This window comes from Polypterus senegalus, chromosome 2, assembly GCF_016835505.1.
Source record: "Polypterus senegalus isolate Bchr_013 chromosome 2, ASM1683550v1, whole genome shotgun sequence".
NCBI lineage: Eukaryota > Metazoa > Chordata > Cladistia > Polypteriformes > Polypteridae > Polypterus > Polypterus senegalus.
Window position 1 is genome coordinate 161,574,691 of NC_053155.1, and position 22,673 is coordinate 161,597,363.

General features: G+C 37.6%; 1 protein-coding gene across 3 annotated transcripts in view; it reads left to right on the forward strand.

Moving 5' to 3' along the window:
* LOC120523515 (hormonally up-regulated neu tumor-associated kinase homolog A-like) overlaps positions 1-22,673 on the forward strand; it is a 62,464-nt gene that overhangs the window by 30,351 nt on the left and 9,440 nt on the right. For 2 of the 3 annotated variants that reach the window (XM_039744898.1, XM_039744899.1), the window contains exons 8-9: positions 3,783-3,951; positions 15,141-16,068. In XM_039744898.1, coding sequence (XP_039600832.1) covers positions 3,783-3,951; positions 15,141-15,754 — 783 coding nt within the window. In that variant the 3' untranslated portion in view covers positions 15,755-16,068. Of the gene's footprint in view, positions 1-3,782; positions 3,952-15,140; positions 16,069-22,673 lie in introns of those variants that run through there. The other variant, XM_039744900.1, reaches the window with a different exon arrangement.

The following is a 22,673-nucleotide window of genomic DNA, read 5'->3' on the forward strand; positions in this document are numbered from 1 at the left end:
ATTTTTCAGTTATCAAGTGATGTTACATTTCAATTAAGAAAAAATATATTAGTTGGTTTTAGGCCTTTATTTTATAAAATTTTGTATTTTATAATTATTTGTCTGTTCATTTTATTCCATGATTCTCATGTATGATTCTGGAGCCTGGTCTGAGAGGCAGGTGACACTGCATGTGCAAAAGGTTGATGTCCTCTTTTGTTAGCTAATATAATTATTAATTTCAATGATAATTCATAATAACCATAACAAATATAAAAATAGAATTCAGGCTGATCAATGCACATCTGAGCTGATTAACACAAATTGTCAAACACAATATCACAACTTGCCTAGCAGATGCATGCATTTTTTCATGTCACCATTAAGAGAGCCTGATATAACTTGCATTTTGGATGCACAGTAGTTTACCTAAATCTTAAAAACTGTCCAGTAATTCACTAAATCTGAATGGATTCGTGTACTGTGTATTATTATTTTAGTGCCTCGCAGTTAGGAGACCCGGGTTCGCTTCCCGGGTTCTCCCCGTGTCTGCGTGGGTTTCCTCCAGGCGCTCCGGTTTCCTCCCACAGTCCAAAGACATGCCGGTTAGGTGGATTGGCGATTCTAAATTGGCCCTAGTGTGTGCTTGGTGTGTGGGTGTGTTTGTGTGTGTCCTGCGGTGGGTTGGCACCCTGCCCAGGATTGGTTCCTGCCTTGTGCCCTGTGTTGGCTGGGATTGGCTCCAGCAGACCCCCGTGACCCTGTAGTTAGGATTCAGCGGGTTGGATAATGGATGGATGGATGTTTAATATTCATTACACTTTTATAGACATGCAGAATCAAAAAGTTCACCATTAAGTGAGAAACAATGGTACCAAAAATCAGTATTCAGACATAATCAAAATGTTTTTCACAATAAAATTGATTTGATTTACTGTACATGTTAAGATAATTGTGTTACCTTTACTGTGTGTAGCACTATTTTTTTATGCTGGACCTTTCTTTTATATATAGTAACTAGCAAACTAACCATGCTTCACAGCGGAGAAGTAGTGTGTTAAAGAAGTTTTGAAAAAGAAAAGGAAACATTTTAAAAATAGCATAACATGATTGTCAATGTAATTTTCGCAGGCTTATTTTAGTACTAGCAAAATACCCACGCTTCGCAGCAGAGAAGAAGTGTGTTAAAGAAGTTATGAAAAAGAAAAGGAAACATTTTAAAAATAACGTAACATTTGCTTTCTGTTCGTTTGCATAAGCACAGTCCTTCACCAGCAATTATTTAATGTTAGCTCAGACCCGGCAATTAAAAGTTTCTGTCGCACTTTTGCTGAGTTTGTGCCAAACACTATTCTTATCCCTGACCATCTCATTTTTGTTTGTATAAGCACAGTCCTTCACCAGCAATTTTAACTTAGTTACAAAGTGATCAAAAGTCTCGTTTATACTCCGCGTCCTCTCATTAAACTTGTATCTCGCGAATATCGTATTCGTCTTAGGCATGACAAACGGCAGCGGCAGCGTGTCTATGAACTTAAATTAAAGTTAAGCTTCTCTGCGTACTGCGTTCACAGTCAGTTTACGTGAGCCGCTCGGAGTACATGCATCGAAGGTTCTCAGCTGTGCTTGTGCTATCTCATGTGATCTTGCGATGTCCACGGCTTTATTTAATGTTAGCTAAGACCCGGCACTTAAAAGTTTCTCTCGCACTTTCGCTGAGTTTGTGCCAAACACTAGTCTATCCCTGACCATCTCATCTACGTTTGCATAAGCACAGTCCTTCACCCGCGAATATTTAGCGGCAGCATGTCTATTGGATTGGTGCTGATGGACGGCCTTATATGGGCAGGCACTCAATTACGTGGGAGGCATGACGATGAGGGATGCAACTCCGCCTCACACGGTGACTGAGATGCAGGCTATGGCTGTATATATGTACGTAAGTAGGTTCCAGTAATGACCGTTATGCATAGAATTTCTAAATGAAACCTGCCTAACTTATGTAAGTAAGCTGTAAGGAATGAGCCTGCCAAATTTCAACCTTCTACCTACACGGGAAGTGGGAGAATTAGTGATGAGTCAGTGAGTGAGTGAGTGAGTCAGTCAGTCAGTCAGTCAGTGAGGGCTTCGCCATTTTATTAGTATAAATTAAGGATGTGATGAAAAAATGAATTGCTGCCCTCAGCACCACTGTCAATTGAAGCTTGTCCCTGCATACTTTAAGAAATATGGTCCAAATGTTCAGGTTGGATTGCTAAAACAAAGTCAATGAAAATATAATATACACTCTTGAATGTTGATTTGGACAAAACATGGATAGCATATCTGTCTTTGATGTTAACAAATGATTTTTTAACGAGGGGAAATATATCAAACCCTAAATAGACAGCTCATCAGTTCTGTAAAACATGTCCAAAATTAAAAAAAATAAAAACTAGCTACAAACATTTGGAATATTTTAATAGTCAGATAAAGATATAATTTTAACAGAACTAGTGTCATACGTATATATTGAGAGACTGGCATGTAGTAACATGTCAAAGGATGTATGTAGGCATTATGGCACAGTGGCTCAAAAGTACATGACTGTCTCACTCTGGAACACTAAAGAAGATTGTTTAATATTCCTGTGCTCCAACAACTAAAACAAAAAAAACATGTATATATGTCTGCATGTGCGTGTAAGCAATTGTAGACTGGACGTGTATGATACATTGATTCCAAGTATGGAATTTGCATTTGGAAGCTGTTGCTGTGAACACTCAATATGAGGTACAAAGAGCTGTCCATGCCAGTAAAAATAGTCCATCATTAGGGTGAGAAAACAAAACAAACCCTTTAGAGAGACAGCAAAAACACCAGGGGCCTCATGTATAACACCATGCGTAGAACTCACACTATAACATGGTGTAAGCACAAAAGCGGGAATGTGCGTACACACAGAAAAATCCAGATGCAGGAATCTGTGCATACACAAACTTCTAGACTTCTAGTCTAGATTCTAGACTTCAGGCAGTCATTGACTGCAAAGGATTTACAACCAAGTATTGAAAATGATAGTTATATTCATGATTATGTTAGTATGTCCAAATATCTTTGAGTCCCTGATAATAGGGGGACCATGTATAAAAATTGTTGTCTTTTCTAAATGGCTCATACAATTTCTTTGTTAAACACCTTAAATTAAAACTGCAAGTCTACACTTCAATCACATTTTGACTGCTTCATTTAAAATCCTTTGTAGTGGTGCACAGGGACAAAATTATGAAAACTGTATCCCTGCCCCTGGTCCAGGGCACACTTACTTATTCTCACTCCCATACTGACTCTGGATTTTTTTTGTTATTGTCAAATAATGTAATTGAGAAGGATTCTTGTACGTATAGAAAGAACATGAAAACTCCACCAAGACAAGTGGCGTGACTGGGAATCAAATTCTGGTTCCTGAAGATGTGAAGAAGCTGCACTGGAAACTAGACAGTAATATAAATAAACTTATTATTCTGACTCCCATACTGACTCTGGATTTTTTTTTGTTATTGTCAAATAATCTAATTGAGAAAGATTCTTATAAGTATAGAAAGAATATTAAAACTCTACCAAGATAAGTGACGTAACTGGGAATCAAATTCTGGTTCCTGGAGATGTGAAGAAGCTGCACTGGAAACTAGACAGTAATATAAATTAGATGTAATTATATTAATATAATATACAGTAAGGAAAACAGTTGTGATAAATCTCCCTAAATATTGTTTTATGGTGGCTATTTAACAAATCATTAATTGGTTGTTTTCTTAATTTAGGAGGTACAGTACAAGGAAGAAGATCACATACATAGTATGCTGCAGGCTACTAGTATAAACAAAAATGAAAAAGCCCCCTTTACAATTCCACAAGAAAATTCTTCTAGTGTGGTACGAGGCACAAAGATTTATATGAAGGATAAAAAACAGATATCTCAAGATGAAACAGGTAAGATTATATACTGCATTCTGATTATTTTTGTCTCAGTTTTGAAGATTTACTTTCTCTGTATTTCATATATGGACGAGGTGTTTTTTTCACGACAAAACAACTTTAGGTTTTCATTGGAACAATAAATTTTGATATCCATGGGACACATACACTCACCGGCCACTTTATTAGGTACACCGTGCTAGTACTGGGCTGGACCACATTTTGCCTTTAGAACTGCTAAAATTCTTTGTGGCATATATTCAACAAGAGGCTGGGAACATTCCTCAGGGATTGTGGTCCATATTGACATGATAGCATCAAGCATGATGCAAACCTCCTATTCCACCATATCCCTAAGGTGCTCGATTGGATTGACATCTGGAGCCTCATGTACAATGCCTTGTGTAGAAATCTTACTAAAAAATGGCATATGGACAAAATCAGAAATGTGTGTACACACAAAAAAAATCATATGCATAAAACTGTGCATAGACCAAGTTCTATGCACTTCCCTTTTTAAACCCCAATGAACATTAAATTTAACACACATGCATACGCCTACAGCTCCACCCTGACTCCTCCCAGAATTTTGCATATTTTAATATTCATCCATCCATTATCCAACATGCTATATCCTAAATATCACCTTCCGTTCAGTGTTTTGTTAATAGACAATGGCAAAATCATGTGGGGAAAAAAAAAGAATTTCAGCGAATGCGAAGTGGAGGCAAGGAAAAATGTACTATCTGTTGACTTAAGCAGTGGTATAAGCAAGAAAAGGAAGTTATGCAGTGGTACAGCATGGCAGAGACAATTGAAAGTTCAAGTTCAGAAAGTTGCACAGTTCCCAAAATAAAAAGAAGTGGTCCGATATCAAAGTCGATGTAAAAAGGCGAAATGTGTGTGTTCTGTTTCAGACAATATTGCAAACGCAGACCCCCGTGCTGGTGACACAACTCCATGCAGTGATAGTGCTGCTGTGCCCAGCACATCTTCAGGTATCTGCTGCACAAACACCTTTGCCTCAGAAATCACTAGGCAATTATCTGGTTATGTGCTGACCAACGTTGTTCTGGAGTCACAAAATGCAATAGTTGATGGTGTGAGAGATGTGTCCAATGAACTAAAGAATATATATTGACCACAATTTAAATGATTTGATTAAAAAAATAAATGCTGCATCTGATTACCTGGTTTTTTTTTTTTAATTTTATTACAATCAATACATAGCAATCAATTTTTACAAAAAAAAAAAAAAAAGAATTATGCTAAGAACAGATCGATCCCCACCCTTGAGAGAGAGAGCAAGCCAAACGGTGTAAAATTTAAGGCTTTTAAAAAATACCTAAATCAACAAATTCTCTGTACTTTATAAACTTATTTCAAAATATTACTGATTAGATCCTGCCATGTTTTGAAAAAAGTCTGCACAGATCCTCTAACTGAGTATTTGATTTTTTCCAATTTTAAATAATATAACACATCAGTTTCCCACTGACTTAAAAGAGGAGAGTTTGGGTTCTTCCAGTTTATCAGAATAAGTCTGCGTGCCAAAAGTGTAGTGAATGCAATCACAATTTGTTTGTCCTTCTCCACTTTAAGACCCTCTGGAAGAACCCCAAACACAGCTGTTAATGGGTTAGGAGGGATTGTGAGTCCAAGACTGTCTGAGAGGTAATTAAAAATTTTTGTCCAGAATAATGTTAATTTGGTGCAGGCCCAGAACATGTGACCTAGTGAGGCTGGGCTTTTGCAGCGTTCACAGGTTGGATCATGCCCTGGAAACATTTTGAGAGTTTTAGTCGAGACAGATGTGCTCGATATATAATTTTGAGTTGTATAATTGTATGCTTTGCACATATGGAGCTTGAGTGAATTCTCTGCATTGCTACTTTCCACTCCTTTTCTGATATATTAATTGAGAGGTCATTTTCCCAGTGTCCTCTTGGATCTTTGAAAGGAAGGGATTGTAAAAGGATTTTATATATTGTAGAGATGGAGTCTAACTCCTTGAAATTGAGCAATAATTTTCCAGCGTGGATGAGGGTGCAAGATGAGGAAAATCTGGAAGGTTCTGTTTAACAAAGTTCCTGATTTGAAGATAGTGAAAGAAATTTGTAGCTGGAATGTTAAATTTGGAATGTAATTGTTCATAGGATGCAAAGACGTTGTCTATATAAAGATCTCTAAGCAAGTTAATTCCAAATTTTTCCAGATATTAAAACTGCATATGTTTGTGAGGGTTGAAAGAGGTGGTTCTTTTGCAGGGTGCCACAGAAAGAAGCTTCTCCGTCTTAAAATGCTTTCTACATTGGTTCCAGATTCTAAGTGAGTGGAGCACAATTGGGTTATTAGTGTATTGCCGATAACGTGTGTTTATTGGAGCACAAAGCAAGGAATACAAAGAAGTACTGCAGGATTTTACTTCTATTGCGTCCATGCCTGTGTATGTTCTTCTATTTGTGTCCAGGTTCTTATCGACTGTATATTTGCCCAGTAATAAAACTGGAAGTTAGGTAGAGCCATGCCGCCTTCTGCCTTTTGTCTTTGTAGGGTCGCTCTTTTGATGCGTGGATGTTTAGAATTCCAAATAAATGAGGTTATTGTTGAATCTAATTGCTTAAAGAACGATTTATTAATGTATATTGGTATGTTTTGAAATAAAAAAAGGAGCTTAGGAAGAATATTCATCTTAACAGTGTTAATTCTTCCAGCTAGTGTGAGATGAAGGGTTGACCATCTATGCAAGTCTTGTTTAATTTTTTCCATGCAGACGACGAAATTTTGTTGATAAAGAGCTTTATGTTTACTTGTGATGTTTACCCCGAGGTATTTAAACTGTTCTGCAATGATAAAAGGAAGGGTGTCTAATCTAATATTATATGCTTGCGAATTCACCGGAAAGAGTACACTTTTATTCAGATTAATTCTGAGACCAGAGAGCTTTTGAAATTCTGTGAGTGCTGCTAAGACTGCAGGCACAGAATTTTCTGGGTCCGATATATACAGTACCATGTCATCTGCATATAATGAGATTTTCTGTTCCAGTCCTTCTCTGCTAATCCCCTTTATCTGATCAGTATTTCGACAATGTATTGCCAGTGGTTCAATGGCAATTGCAAACAGCAGTGGTGACAAAGGGCATCCTTGTCTTGTGCCACGTTCTAGTTTAAAGTAGTCTGAGCAAATGTTATTGATGCAAACTGAAGCTTCTGGTTAGTATACAGTAATTTAATCCATGCACAAATGTTCGGGCCAAACCCAAACTTCTCCAAAATAGTAAAAAGGTATTTCCATTCAATCATGTCGAATGCTTTTTCTGCATCCAATGATAATAATATTTCTGGGGTGTTTGATTTAGTTGGTGAGTATATTACATTAAACAGGCGTCGAAGATTTGAAGATAAGTGTCGGCCCCTAATAAATCCAGTTTGGTCTTGTGATATTACTGAGGGGAGCACTTTCTCCATCCTTCTAGCTATGATTTTAGAGAGTATTTTAACGTCGTTATTCAGAAGTGAAATTGGTCTGTATGATGCACATTGTAATAAGTCCTTATTTTGTTTTGGAAAGACAGTGATTAGTGCTTGGCGAAAGGTTTGTGGAAGAGATTGGTTATCTCTGGCTTCTGTAAATGTTGCTAATAGGAGGGGAGCTAGCTGAGCGGAGAATTTCTTGTAAAACTCTGCAGGGTAGCCGTCAGGGCCTGCTGCTTTTCCACCTTGGAGTGACTTTATAGCATCCAGTAATTCTGATAATGACAGAGGTTTATCGAGCTCCTCCACACTAATAGCGTCAATTTGTGGTATCTGTAATTTATCCAGAAATGCATTAGATTGTATATTGTCTTCTTTAAACTCAGTAGTATATAGGGATTTATAGTAGTCTCTAAAAGTGTACATTATATTTTTGTGTTCGATGATTTTATCTCCGTTCGTGTTAGTAATTACCGAGATTGCGTTGCGTACATCTTGCTTGTGGATTTGTTGCGCTAAAAGCTTATTAGCTTTCTCTCCATGTTCATAATAATGATGTCTGGATTTGTAAATTAGTTGTTCGGTTTCTTTAGTTGTCAAGAGGTTTAATTCTGAATGTAGAGCCTGCCTCCTCTTATGTAGAGTCTCGCTTGGTAGTCTGGCATGTTCTTCATCTATTTTAGTAATTTCGCTTTTTATCTCTGCTACTTTCTTCGCTTCGGATTTATTTCTGTGGGAAAGATATGAGATAATCTGTCCTCTTAAGAAGGCCTTAAGAGTTTCCCAGAGTATTCCTGCAGAGATCTCAGGGGATGTATTTGTCTCTAGAAAGAATTCAATTTGTTTACCTGTTTTTACATTCTGCTAATTACATTCAGACAAAGATGTAACACTGATTGGCCAATCATTTGGTGGGCCAGGGTCATGTTCATCATACCACATCTCTTCAGGTTACGGGTAAGCCAAGCTTGTGTGGCACATTATGCAGGATGCTACATGCCTGCACAATGCAACACACATTCTGTGGACTATAGAGCAGCACATTAATAGAGTGAAAAAGCATTCTTTTTACATAAGCAAATTCACTATCTGAAGGGACCTGTATAGATAGATAAGCATTGGCACCGAGCAACACAATGGATTGATTCTCTACTCTATATGGCTTTTTGAGGTGACTTACTATCTTTAAAAAGAACTGCTTGCCTTTTGCTGCACTAGTTGGAAAAAGCATCTGCGTCTGTACTGAGCTTCTATTTTCATAGGTTCTTTTGGTGATTCATCCCTGACTAATGTAACTTGTCCAGTGCCATTACTATAGCAATGTTACATTTATAAAACTGGATGTTGTTGCAAATTGCACTTTAGTGTTTCACAGTCCAACCACAGAGTAAGGAAATCTCTTACATCTAGATGACAAGCGGATATGATCCTATACAACTGGCACAGCGCAACTCTGTGATGTTTGTGAAATACTCGATCAGTCAGCAAGTTCACATTGAAAAGCTCCTGTGGACAGAACTTGCAAAGGAGCAGGTAGAGCACAATTCCTCAAAGTCTGCCTTTGTAAAGCCAGCACCAATCCAGCACATAGCTCTAAGAGGATAGCTCTTAGAAATCAAAATCGACTTAAAAAACCAGTCATCATCATCACCATCTATAAATATACACTCGTTTCTAATGCATCCATTTGCGATGTCTTCTAAAAACACTAAAGCAGCTAAGGTAGTTGGAATAGTTTGGCCATTTCATGCACCATGATATTGTTATACAATGATATTAATCAAGTGAATTAAATTTGTAAACAATATGCAAGTTATTTTAAGTGTATTTGATAAATTCCACATCATTGATGCAAATATGAAAAAGAAAGGTAAATGACACAGAAACATTAGCACTGCTTTGATGCTGGGTGTCTCCAGTTTGCAAAACTGAGCAGAAATGTGCATATGCAAGTTAGGGGGCTATCATGAAAATGTGCATGGCTGTAAGATTAGTTTTTATACATCTCAAAGTGTTTAGGAAATGGGGGTACACAACATTTTTGTGTGCACACACCATTTACACATGAGGTTCCTGGTGACTGTGAAGGCCATTTGAGTATAGTGAACTCACTGTATGTTCAAGAAACCAGTTTGAGATGAGCTGAGCATTGGGACATGACACGGTATATTGCAGAAAGTACCTATCATGGTGATAAAGGGATGAGCATGGTCAGCAACAATACCCACGTAAGCTGTGGCATTTCAACATTGCTCAGTTGGTACTAAATGGCTCAAAGTGTTCCAAGAAAATATCCTGCACACCATTTCACCACCACCAGCCCGAACCATTGACCTAAGGTAGAAAGGATCCATGCCAGATTCTGACCCTACCATCCGAACGTTGCAGCTTATTTCCAATCTTCTGTTGTCCAATTGAGGTGAACCTATGCGAACTGTGGCCTCAGTTGTCTTTTCTTAGCTGACATGAGTGGCACTTGGTGTGGTCTGCTGCTGCTTTAGCCTATCTGTTTCAAGGTTTTATGTTTTGTGCATTCAGAGATGCTCTTCTGCATACCTCAGTTGTAATGAGTGGTTACTTGAGTTACTGTTGCCTTTCTGTCAGCTCAAACCAGTCTGGCCATTCTCCTCTGACCTCTGGCATCAACAAGGCATTTTCGCCTAGAGAACTGCCGCTTACTGGATATTTTCCCTTTTTCGCATCATTCTCTATAAACCCTAGAGATGGTCATCCGTGAAAATCCCAGTAGATCAGCAATTACCGAAATACTCAGACTAGCCCATCTGACACCAAAAACTATGCCACGTTCAAAATCACGTAACACTAGAATTGCCAGAGCCTACAAAAAACTCGTAGATTTGTCCCATCTTAAAACGCTTCGCACCTCTCTGTCAGCGTCTTTTGTTCTTTAAATGTGTTGATAAGCAGCAAACAGCAAGCAGCCTGCTATCACATCCCCCACCCCGCACAGTTTTCTCACTTCAAGCCTGTTTACCTGCGTGTCAGTTGGTTAGAGTTGTATAGTGAGAAGTCAAGCAAAATGACACCTTTTATAAATAATATATCGTTATTTGGAACACTTGCATTTCATGTGTGTTCCGTGTCTACAACGATCTATGTAAACACATTGTTAAAACAGAAACATTTTTCATGTGTTAGAAATAATTGACAAAATGTAGACATGAAGTGTATAATGTGTGAAGCCTGAATTCCAAATATCAAAGAAACACTTTCACAAAAGGTACAAATATAACAGAACAAATGCGCTTCCATTCAAAAATATAACTGCAGAAAAAGAACCCGCATTAGGGTGCGACATTTACACACATTTGCTACGACAGCTTCGGTTTGCTCAATGGTATCAACTGTTGACTGGTAATCAAAGCTTCATGGGTTTGATCCCACATGAGTCTGTTTTGAGAAGTGAGCTGCTCGTATTCTTACTATTTTAGAATAAAAGAATACATTTGATTCCAGTCTGTAACAGCCGGTGTAATTTATGATACTTGTAAAGGTCAGCTTTGGTTTTTTTTTATTCAGTTTTATTCTCTCAGCCGCGTTCACGAACCCAACTCCCTCCCAAACCCCACGCATTTGACACTGCTGTTTTCGCAAAGATACGCTATAACAGAGGTAAACTCAGATGACGACGACAGTTCTACAGTTCTACATCGGATCAAAAATGCACTGTACTTTGTATATGTACATGGGAAGCTCTGCACTCTACTTGTGACTGGAGGAAGTAAGTACATAAATAAAGGTAAATAGGTAAATAACATTCAGTCTGGCTCTTATATACAAAGGACGGTGCATGTGCCCAAAACATTAACTTTTATATGTTACTTACATAAAAGCCATTTATCGTATTTTTAATCACGCATGCTTCACACACACACACACACCCCACCCAGCGCTCTTTAATTCAGTGCTAGTTTATCATTATAAAAATAGAGCTGCCAGTAATTTACTTCTAGTTCAGTTTTCTGACTCTTCCGAGTATACCAATAATTTTCCTCCAATCATGTGCTGTTTAGGTTGATTGGGTGCTCTATATACAGTCATATGAAAAAGTTTGGGAACCCCTCTTAATTCTTTGAACTTTTGTTTATCATTGGCTGAGCTTTCAAAGTAGCAACTTCCTTTTAATATATGACATGCCTTATGGAAACAGTAGTATTTCAGCAGTGACATTAAGTTTATTGGATTAACAGAAAATATGCAATATGCATCATAACAAAATTAGACAGGTGCATGAATTTGGGCACCCCAACAGAGATATTACATCAATACTTAGTTGAGTCTCCTTTTGCAAATATAACAGCCTTTGACGAGTGTCTGGATTCTGGATGGAGGTATTTTTGACCAGTCTTCCATACAAAATCTCTCCAGTTCAGTTAAATATGGTGGCTGCCAAGCATGGACAGACTGCTTCAAATCATCCCCCAGATTTTCAATGATATTCAAGTCAGGGGACTGTGACGGCCATTATAGGACAATGTACTTCTCCCTCTGCAAGAATGTCTTTGTAGATTTCGAACTGTGTTTTGGGTCATTGCCTTGTTGGAATATCCAACCCCTGCGTAACTTCAACTTTGTGACTGATGCTTGAACGTTATCCTGAAGAATTTGTTAATATTGGGTTGAATTCATCCGACCCTTGACTTTAACAAGGGCCCCAGTCCCTGAACTAGTCACACAGCATGATGGAACCTCCACCAAACTTGACAGTAGTTAGCAGGTGTTTTTCTTGTAATGCGGTGTTCTTCTTCCGCAATGCAAAGCGCTTTTTGTTATGACCAAATAACTGAATTTTTGTTTCATCAGTCCAAAGCACTTTGTTCCAAAATGAATCTGGCTTGTCTAAATCAGCATTTACATACAACAACCGACTCTTTGTGGCGTGAGTGTAGAAAGGGCTTCTTTCTCATCACTCTGCCATACAGATGTTCTTTGTGCAAATTGTGCTGAATTATAGAACGATGTACAGATACACCAACTGCAGCAAGATGTTATTCCAGATCTTTGGAGGTGATTTGTGGGTTCTCACAATCTTGCGCATATGCCGCTCCTGTATTTTTCTTGGACTGCCAGAGCTGTGTTTAACAGCAACTGTGCCTGTGGCCTTCCATTTCCCCATTACATTCCTTACAGTTGAAACTGACAGTTTAAACCTCTAAGATAGCTTTTTGTACCCTTCTCCTAAACCATAATACTGAACAATCTTTGTTTTCAGATCTTTTGCGAGTTGCTTTGAAGATCCCATGCTGTCACTCTTCAGAGGAGAGTCAAAGGGAAGCACAACTTGCAATTGACCACCTTAAATACCTTTTCTCATGATTGGACACACCTGTCTATGAAGTTCCAGACTTAACGAGCTAATCCAACCAATTTGGTGTTGCAAGTAATCAGTATTGAGCAGTTACATGCATTCAAATCAGCAAAATTACAAGGGTACCCAAATTTTTGTGCAGCCAGTTTTTCACATTTGATTTAATTTCATACAACTGAATACTGCTTCACTAAAAATCCTTGTTTGGAAAACACCCCAGTACTCAGATGTTCCTAGGAAATGAAAGACATACCACTGTTATCTTTTTTGTTGAAAGTAAATTATTATGCAGGTTGTATTGGTGTTTTACAACCTTTATGACCTCAAGACCCAGTTTTACCTAGTAAAGTTCACTGGCAACCCACATGCAGAAATGAGTGCCTGTTACAAATGGGAAATAAAATCGAAGAGCGGGCCACCTTGGGTTGAAGAGAACGTAATTAGAAACGGGATAAAAAAAATCTCACACACAGATTCCTTCAGTGGAGATGGGGGTTAAACTGTGAACAAGTCACAAACTGAAATAGATTTTTTTTTTCTCATGTGCTTGTGACCCAGTGGTGTCCACTTGCAACTAAGATGGCCACCTGAGACCCAGAAGTGGCTAAGCTTGTTTAGGTATATGTGTATGTGACCAGATATGGGGCCTATCCAAGGCTGCCTCCTGCTCTGTGCATAGAACTTCCAGGAAAAGCATTGTCACAACCGTCTAACCCAGCTTGGAAGAAGCTGGCATGAAAATGAATGAATGTACTTAGTTTGTTACAGATGTGAAATGCAGGAAAGGTTATTGTGTCTATTAGTAAACAGAAATCAAGGACTGGCATGAAAAATAATTTTAAAAGTAAACGTTTGGATGAGTATACAATTATAGGTACAGTTACATTTTTTTTTTAAAAGGAGACAAAGGTGTTCTTACTTCCTGCTGATTCTAAGTTAATGAACGAGGAGAATTGTAGGAATGTATTTGCTTTGGGGATAAGTGGAATACATGTATTTCGTTACAGCCTAATGGCAGTTTCAGATTTACATCGTGAAACAACCTGCTGCCATTGTAAGTAAAATGCACTATGTGGCTAATCTGATATTTGGTACACTGTATTAATCCTCAAGGGACAATTACAAGATTGTTTTCACTCTGAGTCCAAACTGCATATTGCAGCATGCAATGTAATACAAGGGAAGGGTCATTTTGGCAGGCAATCAGCAAAAAATGCTGGCATAAGAACGGGAGCACCACCTTAAACTGAACAAATCAATACCACAGACATCCACCATAGATGATTAGTTCTATCAAAAATATTATCTGCTCTTACCACTAATGCCAATAGTAATGGAAACATTGAATGACCTTGCTTCTTTAGACATCTGAGGAAACCCCAGATGTCTCCCATCTATGGTGCATAAACTTAATATTGTCCATACTCAATGGCCGCATGACACCCATTCATCTCAGGACTTCAAAGCAGTGGGTGGTGAAGTTGACTTAGAATATTACTGGTAAAAAGTTATCATCTGTCCAGGATATATATGACAAACAGCAAGTCAACACATTTTATTATAGATCTCAGGCATCCTGCAGTTACTTTTCTTCCTCTACTGTTTTGGCAAATATTCATAAGCATTAGTATTCACACAAATAGCTTCAGGAGCTTTTAATATACAGTGGCCAAAAGGATACTCAACAACTGACAATTACATCACGCTGTGTATGCAGTATTGTATGTATACTGTACTGTTGGTGCTGTATTAATTTCAAGAGTTTGACAGGGTCATTTGAGTATGAATGTCATTGTATAATATGCACAGTCTCCAAAACTGGCAGACAGTTCCTTTTTATATTCATATAACACTTGCTATAAATAGTTGTGTTCTGAGTGACTGTGGTCATTTATGATGTTTTTGTCTTCTTGAGCTGCCCTCACAACAAAGTGTTTAAAAACTTTGTGTTATTTGCTGTAATACAGATATCACTGAAAGCGTGGTTCAGCTTTGGTTGTTAAAACTATCAAATAAACATTCACACATTAAGAACTCCCAAGATATTTGCAAATTTTTGTGTTGAAAAATAAAAAAGTGGTTTTAGTCAACATCTAGTTTGGCTTCTATGTTTTATTTTTGAAAAGTTGAGACTGTAAAAACATGTTAGGTATAAAACTGTTCTTTAAAAAAATGCACAATAGATACTGTATATCTTTAGTATAAAGTATACTTAATGCATAATAGTACATTATTGGTGAACCATGCCTGGAGTGACTATGGATTGAACTGAATAATCAGTTAGCCAAGTGTTCAAGTTGGGTATAGCTGCAGAATATTCTTATAAACCGCATTTAATGATTAAATTCTGCTTTTATGGTATTGTAAGTTTGATCTGTACTTTGTTTTTTTCTTTCTAGCTATTCTACGAGTCTTTTCAAACTCTAATGAAACTAAGATGGCCAGTGGTGAATGCTTAGCAAATGTTTCCTTAGAGCCCCTTGAGATGGCACCGGTTTTCCCAAAGACACCACAGCCAATTAGAAAATTGGAATTCTGCCAGTACAAGAAGGATTCTCACTTGAACAGCTGCACCAATCATTCTTCTCATTCTGAAAACAGAGGTACCAACCAAACAGAATCAACACCATGGTACAAATTTGCTACTTGTGCTTTATCTTCCAAATGTTTTAAAGAAAATGCTTGTAATACTGCATCAGTAAGTAAAAAGATAGAAAATAAGCCCTTTAATCACCACATTAACACAGAAGAGATGAACCCCATGGTATCTGAAAATGCATCATCAGAATGGAGAGTGTTTGAAAGTACTGGTGTAGATAAAACAGAAAGCCTGAAATGTGCTAAAAATAGAGGGCGATTCCCAATGATGGGGGTTGGACAGATGCTTAAGAGGAGAAACCAACATCTTCAGTTGAAAGCAGAAAAATTAATGGAACTGAAAACACCAACACAGAAAGCGCACGGGGTTCAAGAAACAATAATTGATGAGGGTAAACTGACAAGTCTGTGCTGACTGTGGCCTGTCCACCATATTTTTTTACAAGTTAGGCAACCTACCTGAACATTCAGCTCACTATATGTAACAAAGTCCACCTCACTCAAAAGCACCAGCACCCCATAGCATATGCCATTTCTCTTTTAATTTCTTTCTAGTGAATTGAAACGTGACAACTTCTTATATTTCATGTTATATTATTAATTTACAAATACAGTAGTCACTCTTAAACGTATTGAAATATAAATGGGACACAACTGGGTGGTGATCTTCATAAAATGTTTATCTTAAAAAGTGAATGCTGTCAGGACTATACAGGTGCTGGTCATAAAATTAGAATATCATGACAAAGTTAATTTATTTCAGTAATTCCATTCAAAAAGTGAAACTTGTATATTAGATTCATTCATTACACACAGACTGATGTATTTCAAATGTTTATTTCTTTTAATTTTGATGATTATAACTGACAACTAATGAAAGTCCCAAATTCAGCATCTCGGAAAATTAGAATATCAATTAAGACCAATGCAAAAAAAGGAGTTTTAGAAATGTTGGCCAACTGAAAGGTATGAACGTGAAAAGTATGAGCATGTACAGCACTCAATATTTAGTTGGGGCTCCTTTGGCCTGGATTACTGCGGCAATGCAGAGTGGCATGGAGTCGATCAGTCTGTGGCACTGCTCAGGTGTTATGAGAGCCCATGTTCCTCTGATAGTGGCCTTCAGCTCTTCTGAATTGTTGGGTCTGGCGTATTGCATCTTCCTCTTCACAATTCCCCAATAGATTTTCTATGGGGTTAAGGTCAGGCGAGTGAGTTTGCTGGCCAATCAAGAACTGGGATACCATGGTCCTTAAACCAGGTACTGGTAGTTTTGGCACTTTGTGCAGGTGCCAGGTCCTGTTGGAAAATGAAATCTGCATCTCCATAAAGTTCGTATGCAGCAGGAAGCATGAAGTGCTCTAAAACTTCCTGGTTGACGGCTGTGTTGACCTTGGACCTCAGAAAACACAATGGACACCAGCTGATGACATGGCACCCCAAACCATCATTGACTGTGGAAACTTTACACTGGACCTCAAGCAACGTGGATTATGTGCCTCTCCTCCCTTCCTCCAGACTCTGGGACCTTAATTTCCAAAGGAAATGCAAAATTTACTTTCATCAGAGAACATAACTTTGGAGCACTCAGCAGCAGTTTTGTCTTTAGCCTAGGCGAGACGCTTCTGACGCTGTCTCTTGTTCAAGAGTGGCTTGACACAAGGAATGCAACAGCTGAAACCCATGTCTTGCATACGTCTGTGCGTGGTGGTTCTAGAAGCACTGACTCCAGCTGTAGTCCGCTCTTTGTGAATCTCCCCCACAGTTTTGAATTGGTTTTGTTTCACAATCCTCTCCAGGGTGCGGTTATCCCTATTGCTTGTACACTTTTTTCTACGACATCTTGTTCTTCCCTTCGCCTCTCTATTAATGTGCTTGGACACAGAGCTCTGTGAACAGCCAGCCTCTTTAGCAATGGCCTTTTGTGTCTTGCCCTCCTTGTGCAAGGTGTCAGTGGTCGTCTTTTGGACAACTGTCAAGTCAGCAGTCTTGCCCATGATTGTGTAGCCTACAGAACTAGACTGAGAGACCATTTAAAGGCTTTTGCAGGTGTTTTGAGTTAATTAGCTGATTAGAGTGTGGCACCAGGTGTTTTCAATATTGAACCTTTTCACAATATTCTAATTTTCCGAGATACTGAATTTGGGACTTTCATTAGTTGTCAATTATAATCATCAAAATTAAAAGAAATAAACATTTGAAATACATTAGTCTGTGTGTAATGAATGAATCTAATATACAAGTTTCACTTATTGAACGGAATTACTGAAATAAATCAACTTTGTCATGATATTCTAATTTTATGACCGGCACCTGTACTTCCTGCTGAGCACATGTTGCTATAATCTCACTGTATTTCAAAGCCTAGACTGAAATGAGCTAAAAAGTCAGGAAGAGCAGAGACATCATGGTGATAAAACATCAGGAGTTTATTATTCTTTATATTTTATTTTTGTTATTCAACCACATTATGGCTGCAAGATTTAAAAACCCAGTCTAGGTTGGTAATTCTTCAATGTTACTACACACAATTGCATTTTATAGTGAATATTTACATATTTACTCTAAAATAGGTTACTTAGTAAATACTTTAAAAAATATTTGAAATTTTATAAATTAGTGCTTTCTTGATGACAATCAACAAGTTTAACAATAATCAGAATGGTGAACTAGTATGAAATACAAATCGGATTCCAAAAAAGTTGGGACACTAAACAAATTGTGAATAAAAACTGAATGCAATGATGTGGAGATGGCAAATGTCAATATTTTATTTGTAATAGAACGTAGATGACAGATCAAACGTTTAATCCGAGTAAATGTATCATTTTAAAGGAAAAATATGTTGATTCAAAATCTCACGGTGTCAACAAATCCCAAAAAAGTTGGGACAAGTAGCAATAGAGGCTGGAAAAAGTAAATTTGAGCATAACAAAGAGCTGGAAGACCAATAAACACTAAATAGGTCAATTGGCAACATGATTGGGTATAAAAAGAGCTTCTCAGAAGCCAAGATGGGTAGAGGATCACCAATTCCCACAATGTTGCGCAGAAAGATAGTGGAGCAATATCAGAAAGGTGTTACCCAGCGAAAAATTGCAAAGACTTTGCATCTATCATCATCAACTGTGCATAACATCATCTGAAGATTCAGAGAATCTGGAACAATCTCTGTGCGTAAGGGTCAAGGCTGTAAAACCATTCTGGATGCCCGTGATCTCCGGGCCCTTAAACGACACTGCACCACAAACAGGAATGCTACTGTAAAGGAAATCACAGAATGGGCTCAGGAATACTTCCAGAAACCATTGTCAGTGAACACAATCCACCGTGCCATCCGCCGTTGCCAGCTGAAACTCTACAGTGCAAAGAAGAAGCCATTTCTAAGCAAGATCCACAAGCTCAGGCGTTGTCACTGGGCCAGGGATCATTTAAAATGGAGTGTGGCAAAATGGAAGACTGTTCTGTGGTCAGACGAGTCACGATTCAAAGTTCTTTTTGGAAATCTGGGACGCCATGTCATCCGGACCAAAGAGAACAAGGACAACCCAAGTTGTTATCAACGCTCAGTTCAGAAGCCTGCATCTCTGATGGTATGGGGTTGCATGAGTGCGTGGCATGGGCAGCTTGCATGTCTGGAAAGGCACTATCAATGCAGAAAAATATATTCAGGTTCTAGAACAACATATGCTCCCATCCAGACGTCATCTCTTTCAGGGAAGACCCTGCATTTTTCAACAAGATAATGCCAGACCACATTCTGCATCAATCACAACATCATGGCTGCATAGGAGAAGGATCCGGGTACTGAAATGGCCAGTCTGCAGTCCAGATCTTTCACCTATAGAGAACATTTGGCGCATCATAAAGAGGAAGGTGCAACAAAGAAGGCCCAAGACGATTGAACAGTTAAGAGGCCTGTATTAGACAAGAATGGGAGAGCATTCCTATTTCTAAACTTGAGAAACTGGTCTCCTCGGTCCCCAGACGTCTGTTGAGTGTTGTAAGAAGGGGAGATGCCACACAGTGCTGAAAATGGCCTTGTCCCAACTTTTTTGGGACATGAAATTCTGAATCAACATATTTTTCCCTTAAAATGATACATTTTCTCAGTTTAAACTTTTGTTCCGTGATTTATGTTCTATTCTGAATAAAATATTAGAAGTTGGCACCTCCACATCATTGCATTCAGTTTTTATTCACGATTTGTATATGTCCAAACTTTTTTGGAATCCGGTTTGTACTTGGGAAAAGATTCTTACTTAAATAATTAATAAAATAACCACTCTATCAAACTCTTTCCAGGTATATTTGCTATAGCTTGTGGTCCTTCCTCTTAGTGCATTTATTTGTATCTCATTGTAACTTTCTGTAAAGTTACATTGAAGGTCTGTGACTATATCAGGAAGACTTGCTATACCAAGCCAACCAGCACTATCCAGCCATATCCCGAGCCCATCTAATCTGGCTAATATTCACAGGGACCTACTAGGTGCCTGTTTTGACTGCATTGGGTTTATTGAAGGGCACACTATATCACCTACAAAAGGCCAGTTTACAGTCACCAGCCACTGCAGTATTAATTTCTTTGTGTTGATATGAAAGGTTTGGGGTACCCAGACAAACGCTTGAACATATTCAATCAGAAGGATTTAGGTTTGTGACTAAAAAGTGAAAAGTTTGTCTAGAAATCTGTTGCAAGCTCACTAATTTTCATCAGGTTAATTAAATATGCAGCGTTTTTATGCAGTTTAATGGCTTTTTTCTGATTATGAGTACAGCTTTAACCATGGGGCCAGCAGTTGGCACTGTTTATAAAGTGGTACGGTGTTTTTATATTAGTAGACATTGATTAGAACCCACTATATGCTTAACAAATAATCAGTACTATTTAAAAAAATTACTTTTTGTACATTATTTTTTTTATATTCTTTCACATGGATCTGTAGTTACTTAAAAGTGGCGTCACAAATAAATACAAGGCTGGCAGCACCACGTCATTGTGAATCACATTTGGCTTTCTCTTATATGTTCATGTATATGTTATATATAACTGAGGTATGCTATAATTTTACATTTTTTTTGAAGAGAACATTTAAAAAATGTTGAATTTTAGTGATTTTTTTAGAAAGGGATTCAAAGTCCATTTTGCATGCATTTTCTAAAGCTGCCATTTCCATTACTGGATCATAGGGTGAAAGGCAAGAAAAAATCTTAGGTCAGTTTATAGTCTCCAGTTAACCCTGTATATCTTTTGGTATGTGAGAGAAAAATGTTCTCAGCTTCACATGGAAAGAGACCAGGCAACAAATTCCTATGGTGCCACTCAAGAGTCAAAAGCCAAGTAAAAGGCCCAAGTGTTCATTGTCATTTTCCAATAGCTTTTATCATGCAAAGAGACTTGGAAAGTGCTAACTTGATCTGTCATCCAACTTCTGTCCACAATACCCTAGCCGTTTTTCTTATTTCTAATATGTACATCTAATATGGACTGCATTATGATGCAGTATCAAATCTATAGTACATGTAATAGTGCATTTGCAGAATGTTGAAATCAAAATGCTGGGAAATGGATTGCATTGAAGTCTCTTTAATATATGTTCATGCACCCTTAAAATTAATTTTAAGTAATCAAAAATTCAGACATTTAATACAGGTACAGACTAAGCTCTTTTTCAGGTACTGACTGGGCTCTTTTTTAAAAATTAAAAAATAAGAAAACCCTATAATGTGGGATGCAGTAATGTGGTGGGACAGTGGATGAAACAGAATAGGCTAAGTCTGGTTAGTTACCAGGGCCTGTTTTACACAGTTAATTATGATGTCAGATTTAATAGTATTTGGTATCCAAATGTAACATAACAAACCTGCTTAGTATCTAAAAGGTCTCCCCCCCTAATTTTGTTCTATTCCTCGATGCCACTACAAGATTCTCACACATTGTCCACTTGTTCAAGATACAATTTCAAAGTGCACTAGAAACAATGTTTTTGTTTACAAGGCACATAACTTTATACTTTTATATATTATTATTCTCATTTACTGTTGATTTTTAAAACCATTTGATTTTTATATTTATTTTTGTTTTTGAAGTGGTCCATTTTTGCTCCACCTCCCATGAATACATTTTATTTAGTGATTTTTCAACAGTGTGTTTAATCTGGCAAAATGTTAACATTTGAAAGCAATACAAATTCGTCTATTCGTATTCTTGCAAACACTTCTGTTTATGGTTGACTATCTACAACAGTACTGGAAATCATGGTGGGTAGATGTTGTACACAGCAGGCTACTGTTTCTGACACTAGTTTAAGGTAACCAGTGACTTTGACTATTTTGCTGCCCTACTGACCTTGTTTGAAATCACTACTTACCAATGGTTTGCTGTAGTGTACTGTCACTTTTATTCTTCCCCTTCCTCCATTACCTGGGCAATACTTCACATAAAAGTCGTCACACGCCAGACTAGATTTGCTTCACAATACTGTGATCAGGCACATTTCTGCTATTTCTATAAAATCGCACCAAGAGATGCAGAAACATGCATATGGCTAATTACTCCAGTAGGATTGTAGATTTAACAATAACAGAAACAGTATGACAAGCCTCACTATCAAATACAATTTTCTGTTTAAAAAATGGGGACACCCAGTACAAATCAAAGTATAGAAATCATTTCCTATTAACTAACAAACTTTAACTGTATCTTAAAATTTTGGCAGTTCTACACATCTAGAGTGTGTGTCTATTCAATATAAAAGGACCAGTATTTATTTCTTTAAATATTAGCTGCACTTCTTTACAGTATGTGTTGAAATCATAAAAAGTTAATACAAGACATACCCTTTTTTGTCATTATTTAAATTTGCTATAATTGATAAGAAAATAAAAATAATAAAAAGAAAAAACCTTTCAAGCAGGTTACTTTAGTCTGAGATTATTTTAGGAGTTTGTATATTTAAATTACATTTTTTGTTCAGAAACCAAAGGTGAAAATGTTTTATAAAAAATGAATACTGTTTACATTTCTCTCTATTATAAAACAAAATCTTGGGACAAGACAAGACTTTTTTTCCTGTGACGAGACATGATCTTTTGAAGAGAGACAGAAAGACACTTTCACATCCCACGAGACAGTCAAGTCACGTCATACTTAACCTTTGGAAGCAAGTGCCTTTAAAAGTCACAACCTACTTACAACCATTTTCAAACAAGACCACGGTCATCTAACCTCTCAGTTGTTGGTCTGCTTTTGGCAGAGACACTTCCTGTGCTCTCATCTCTTAAAAATTTGGGGACGGAAAAAGACAAAGTAGAACATTGTAAAGAATTCA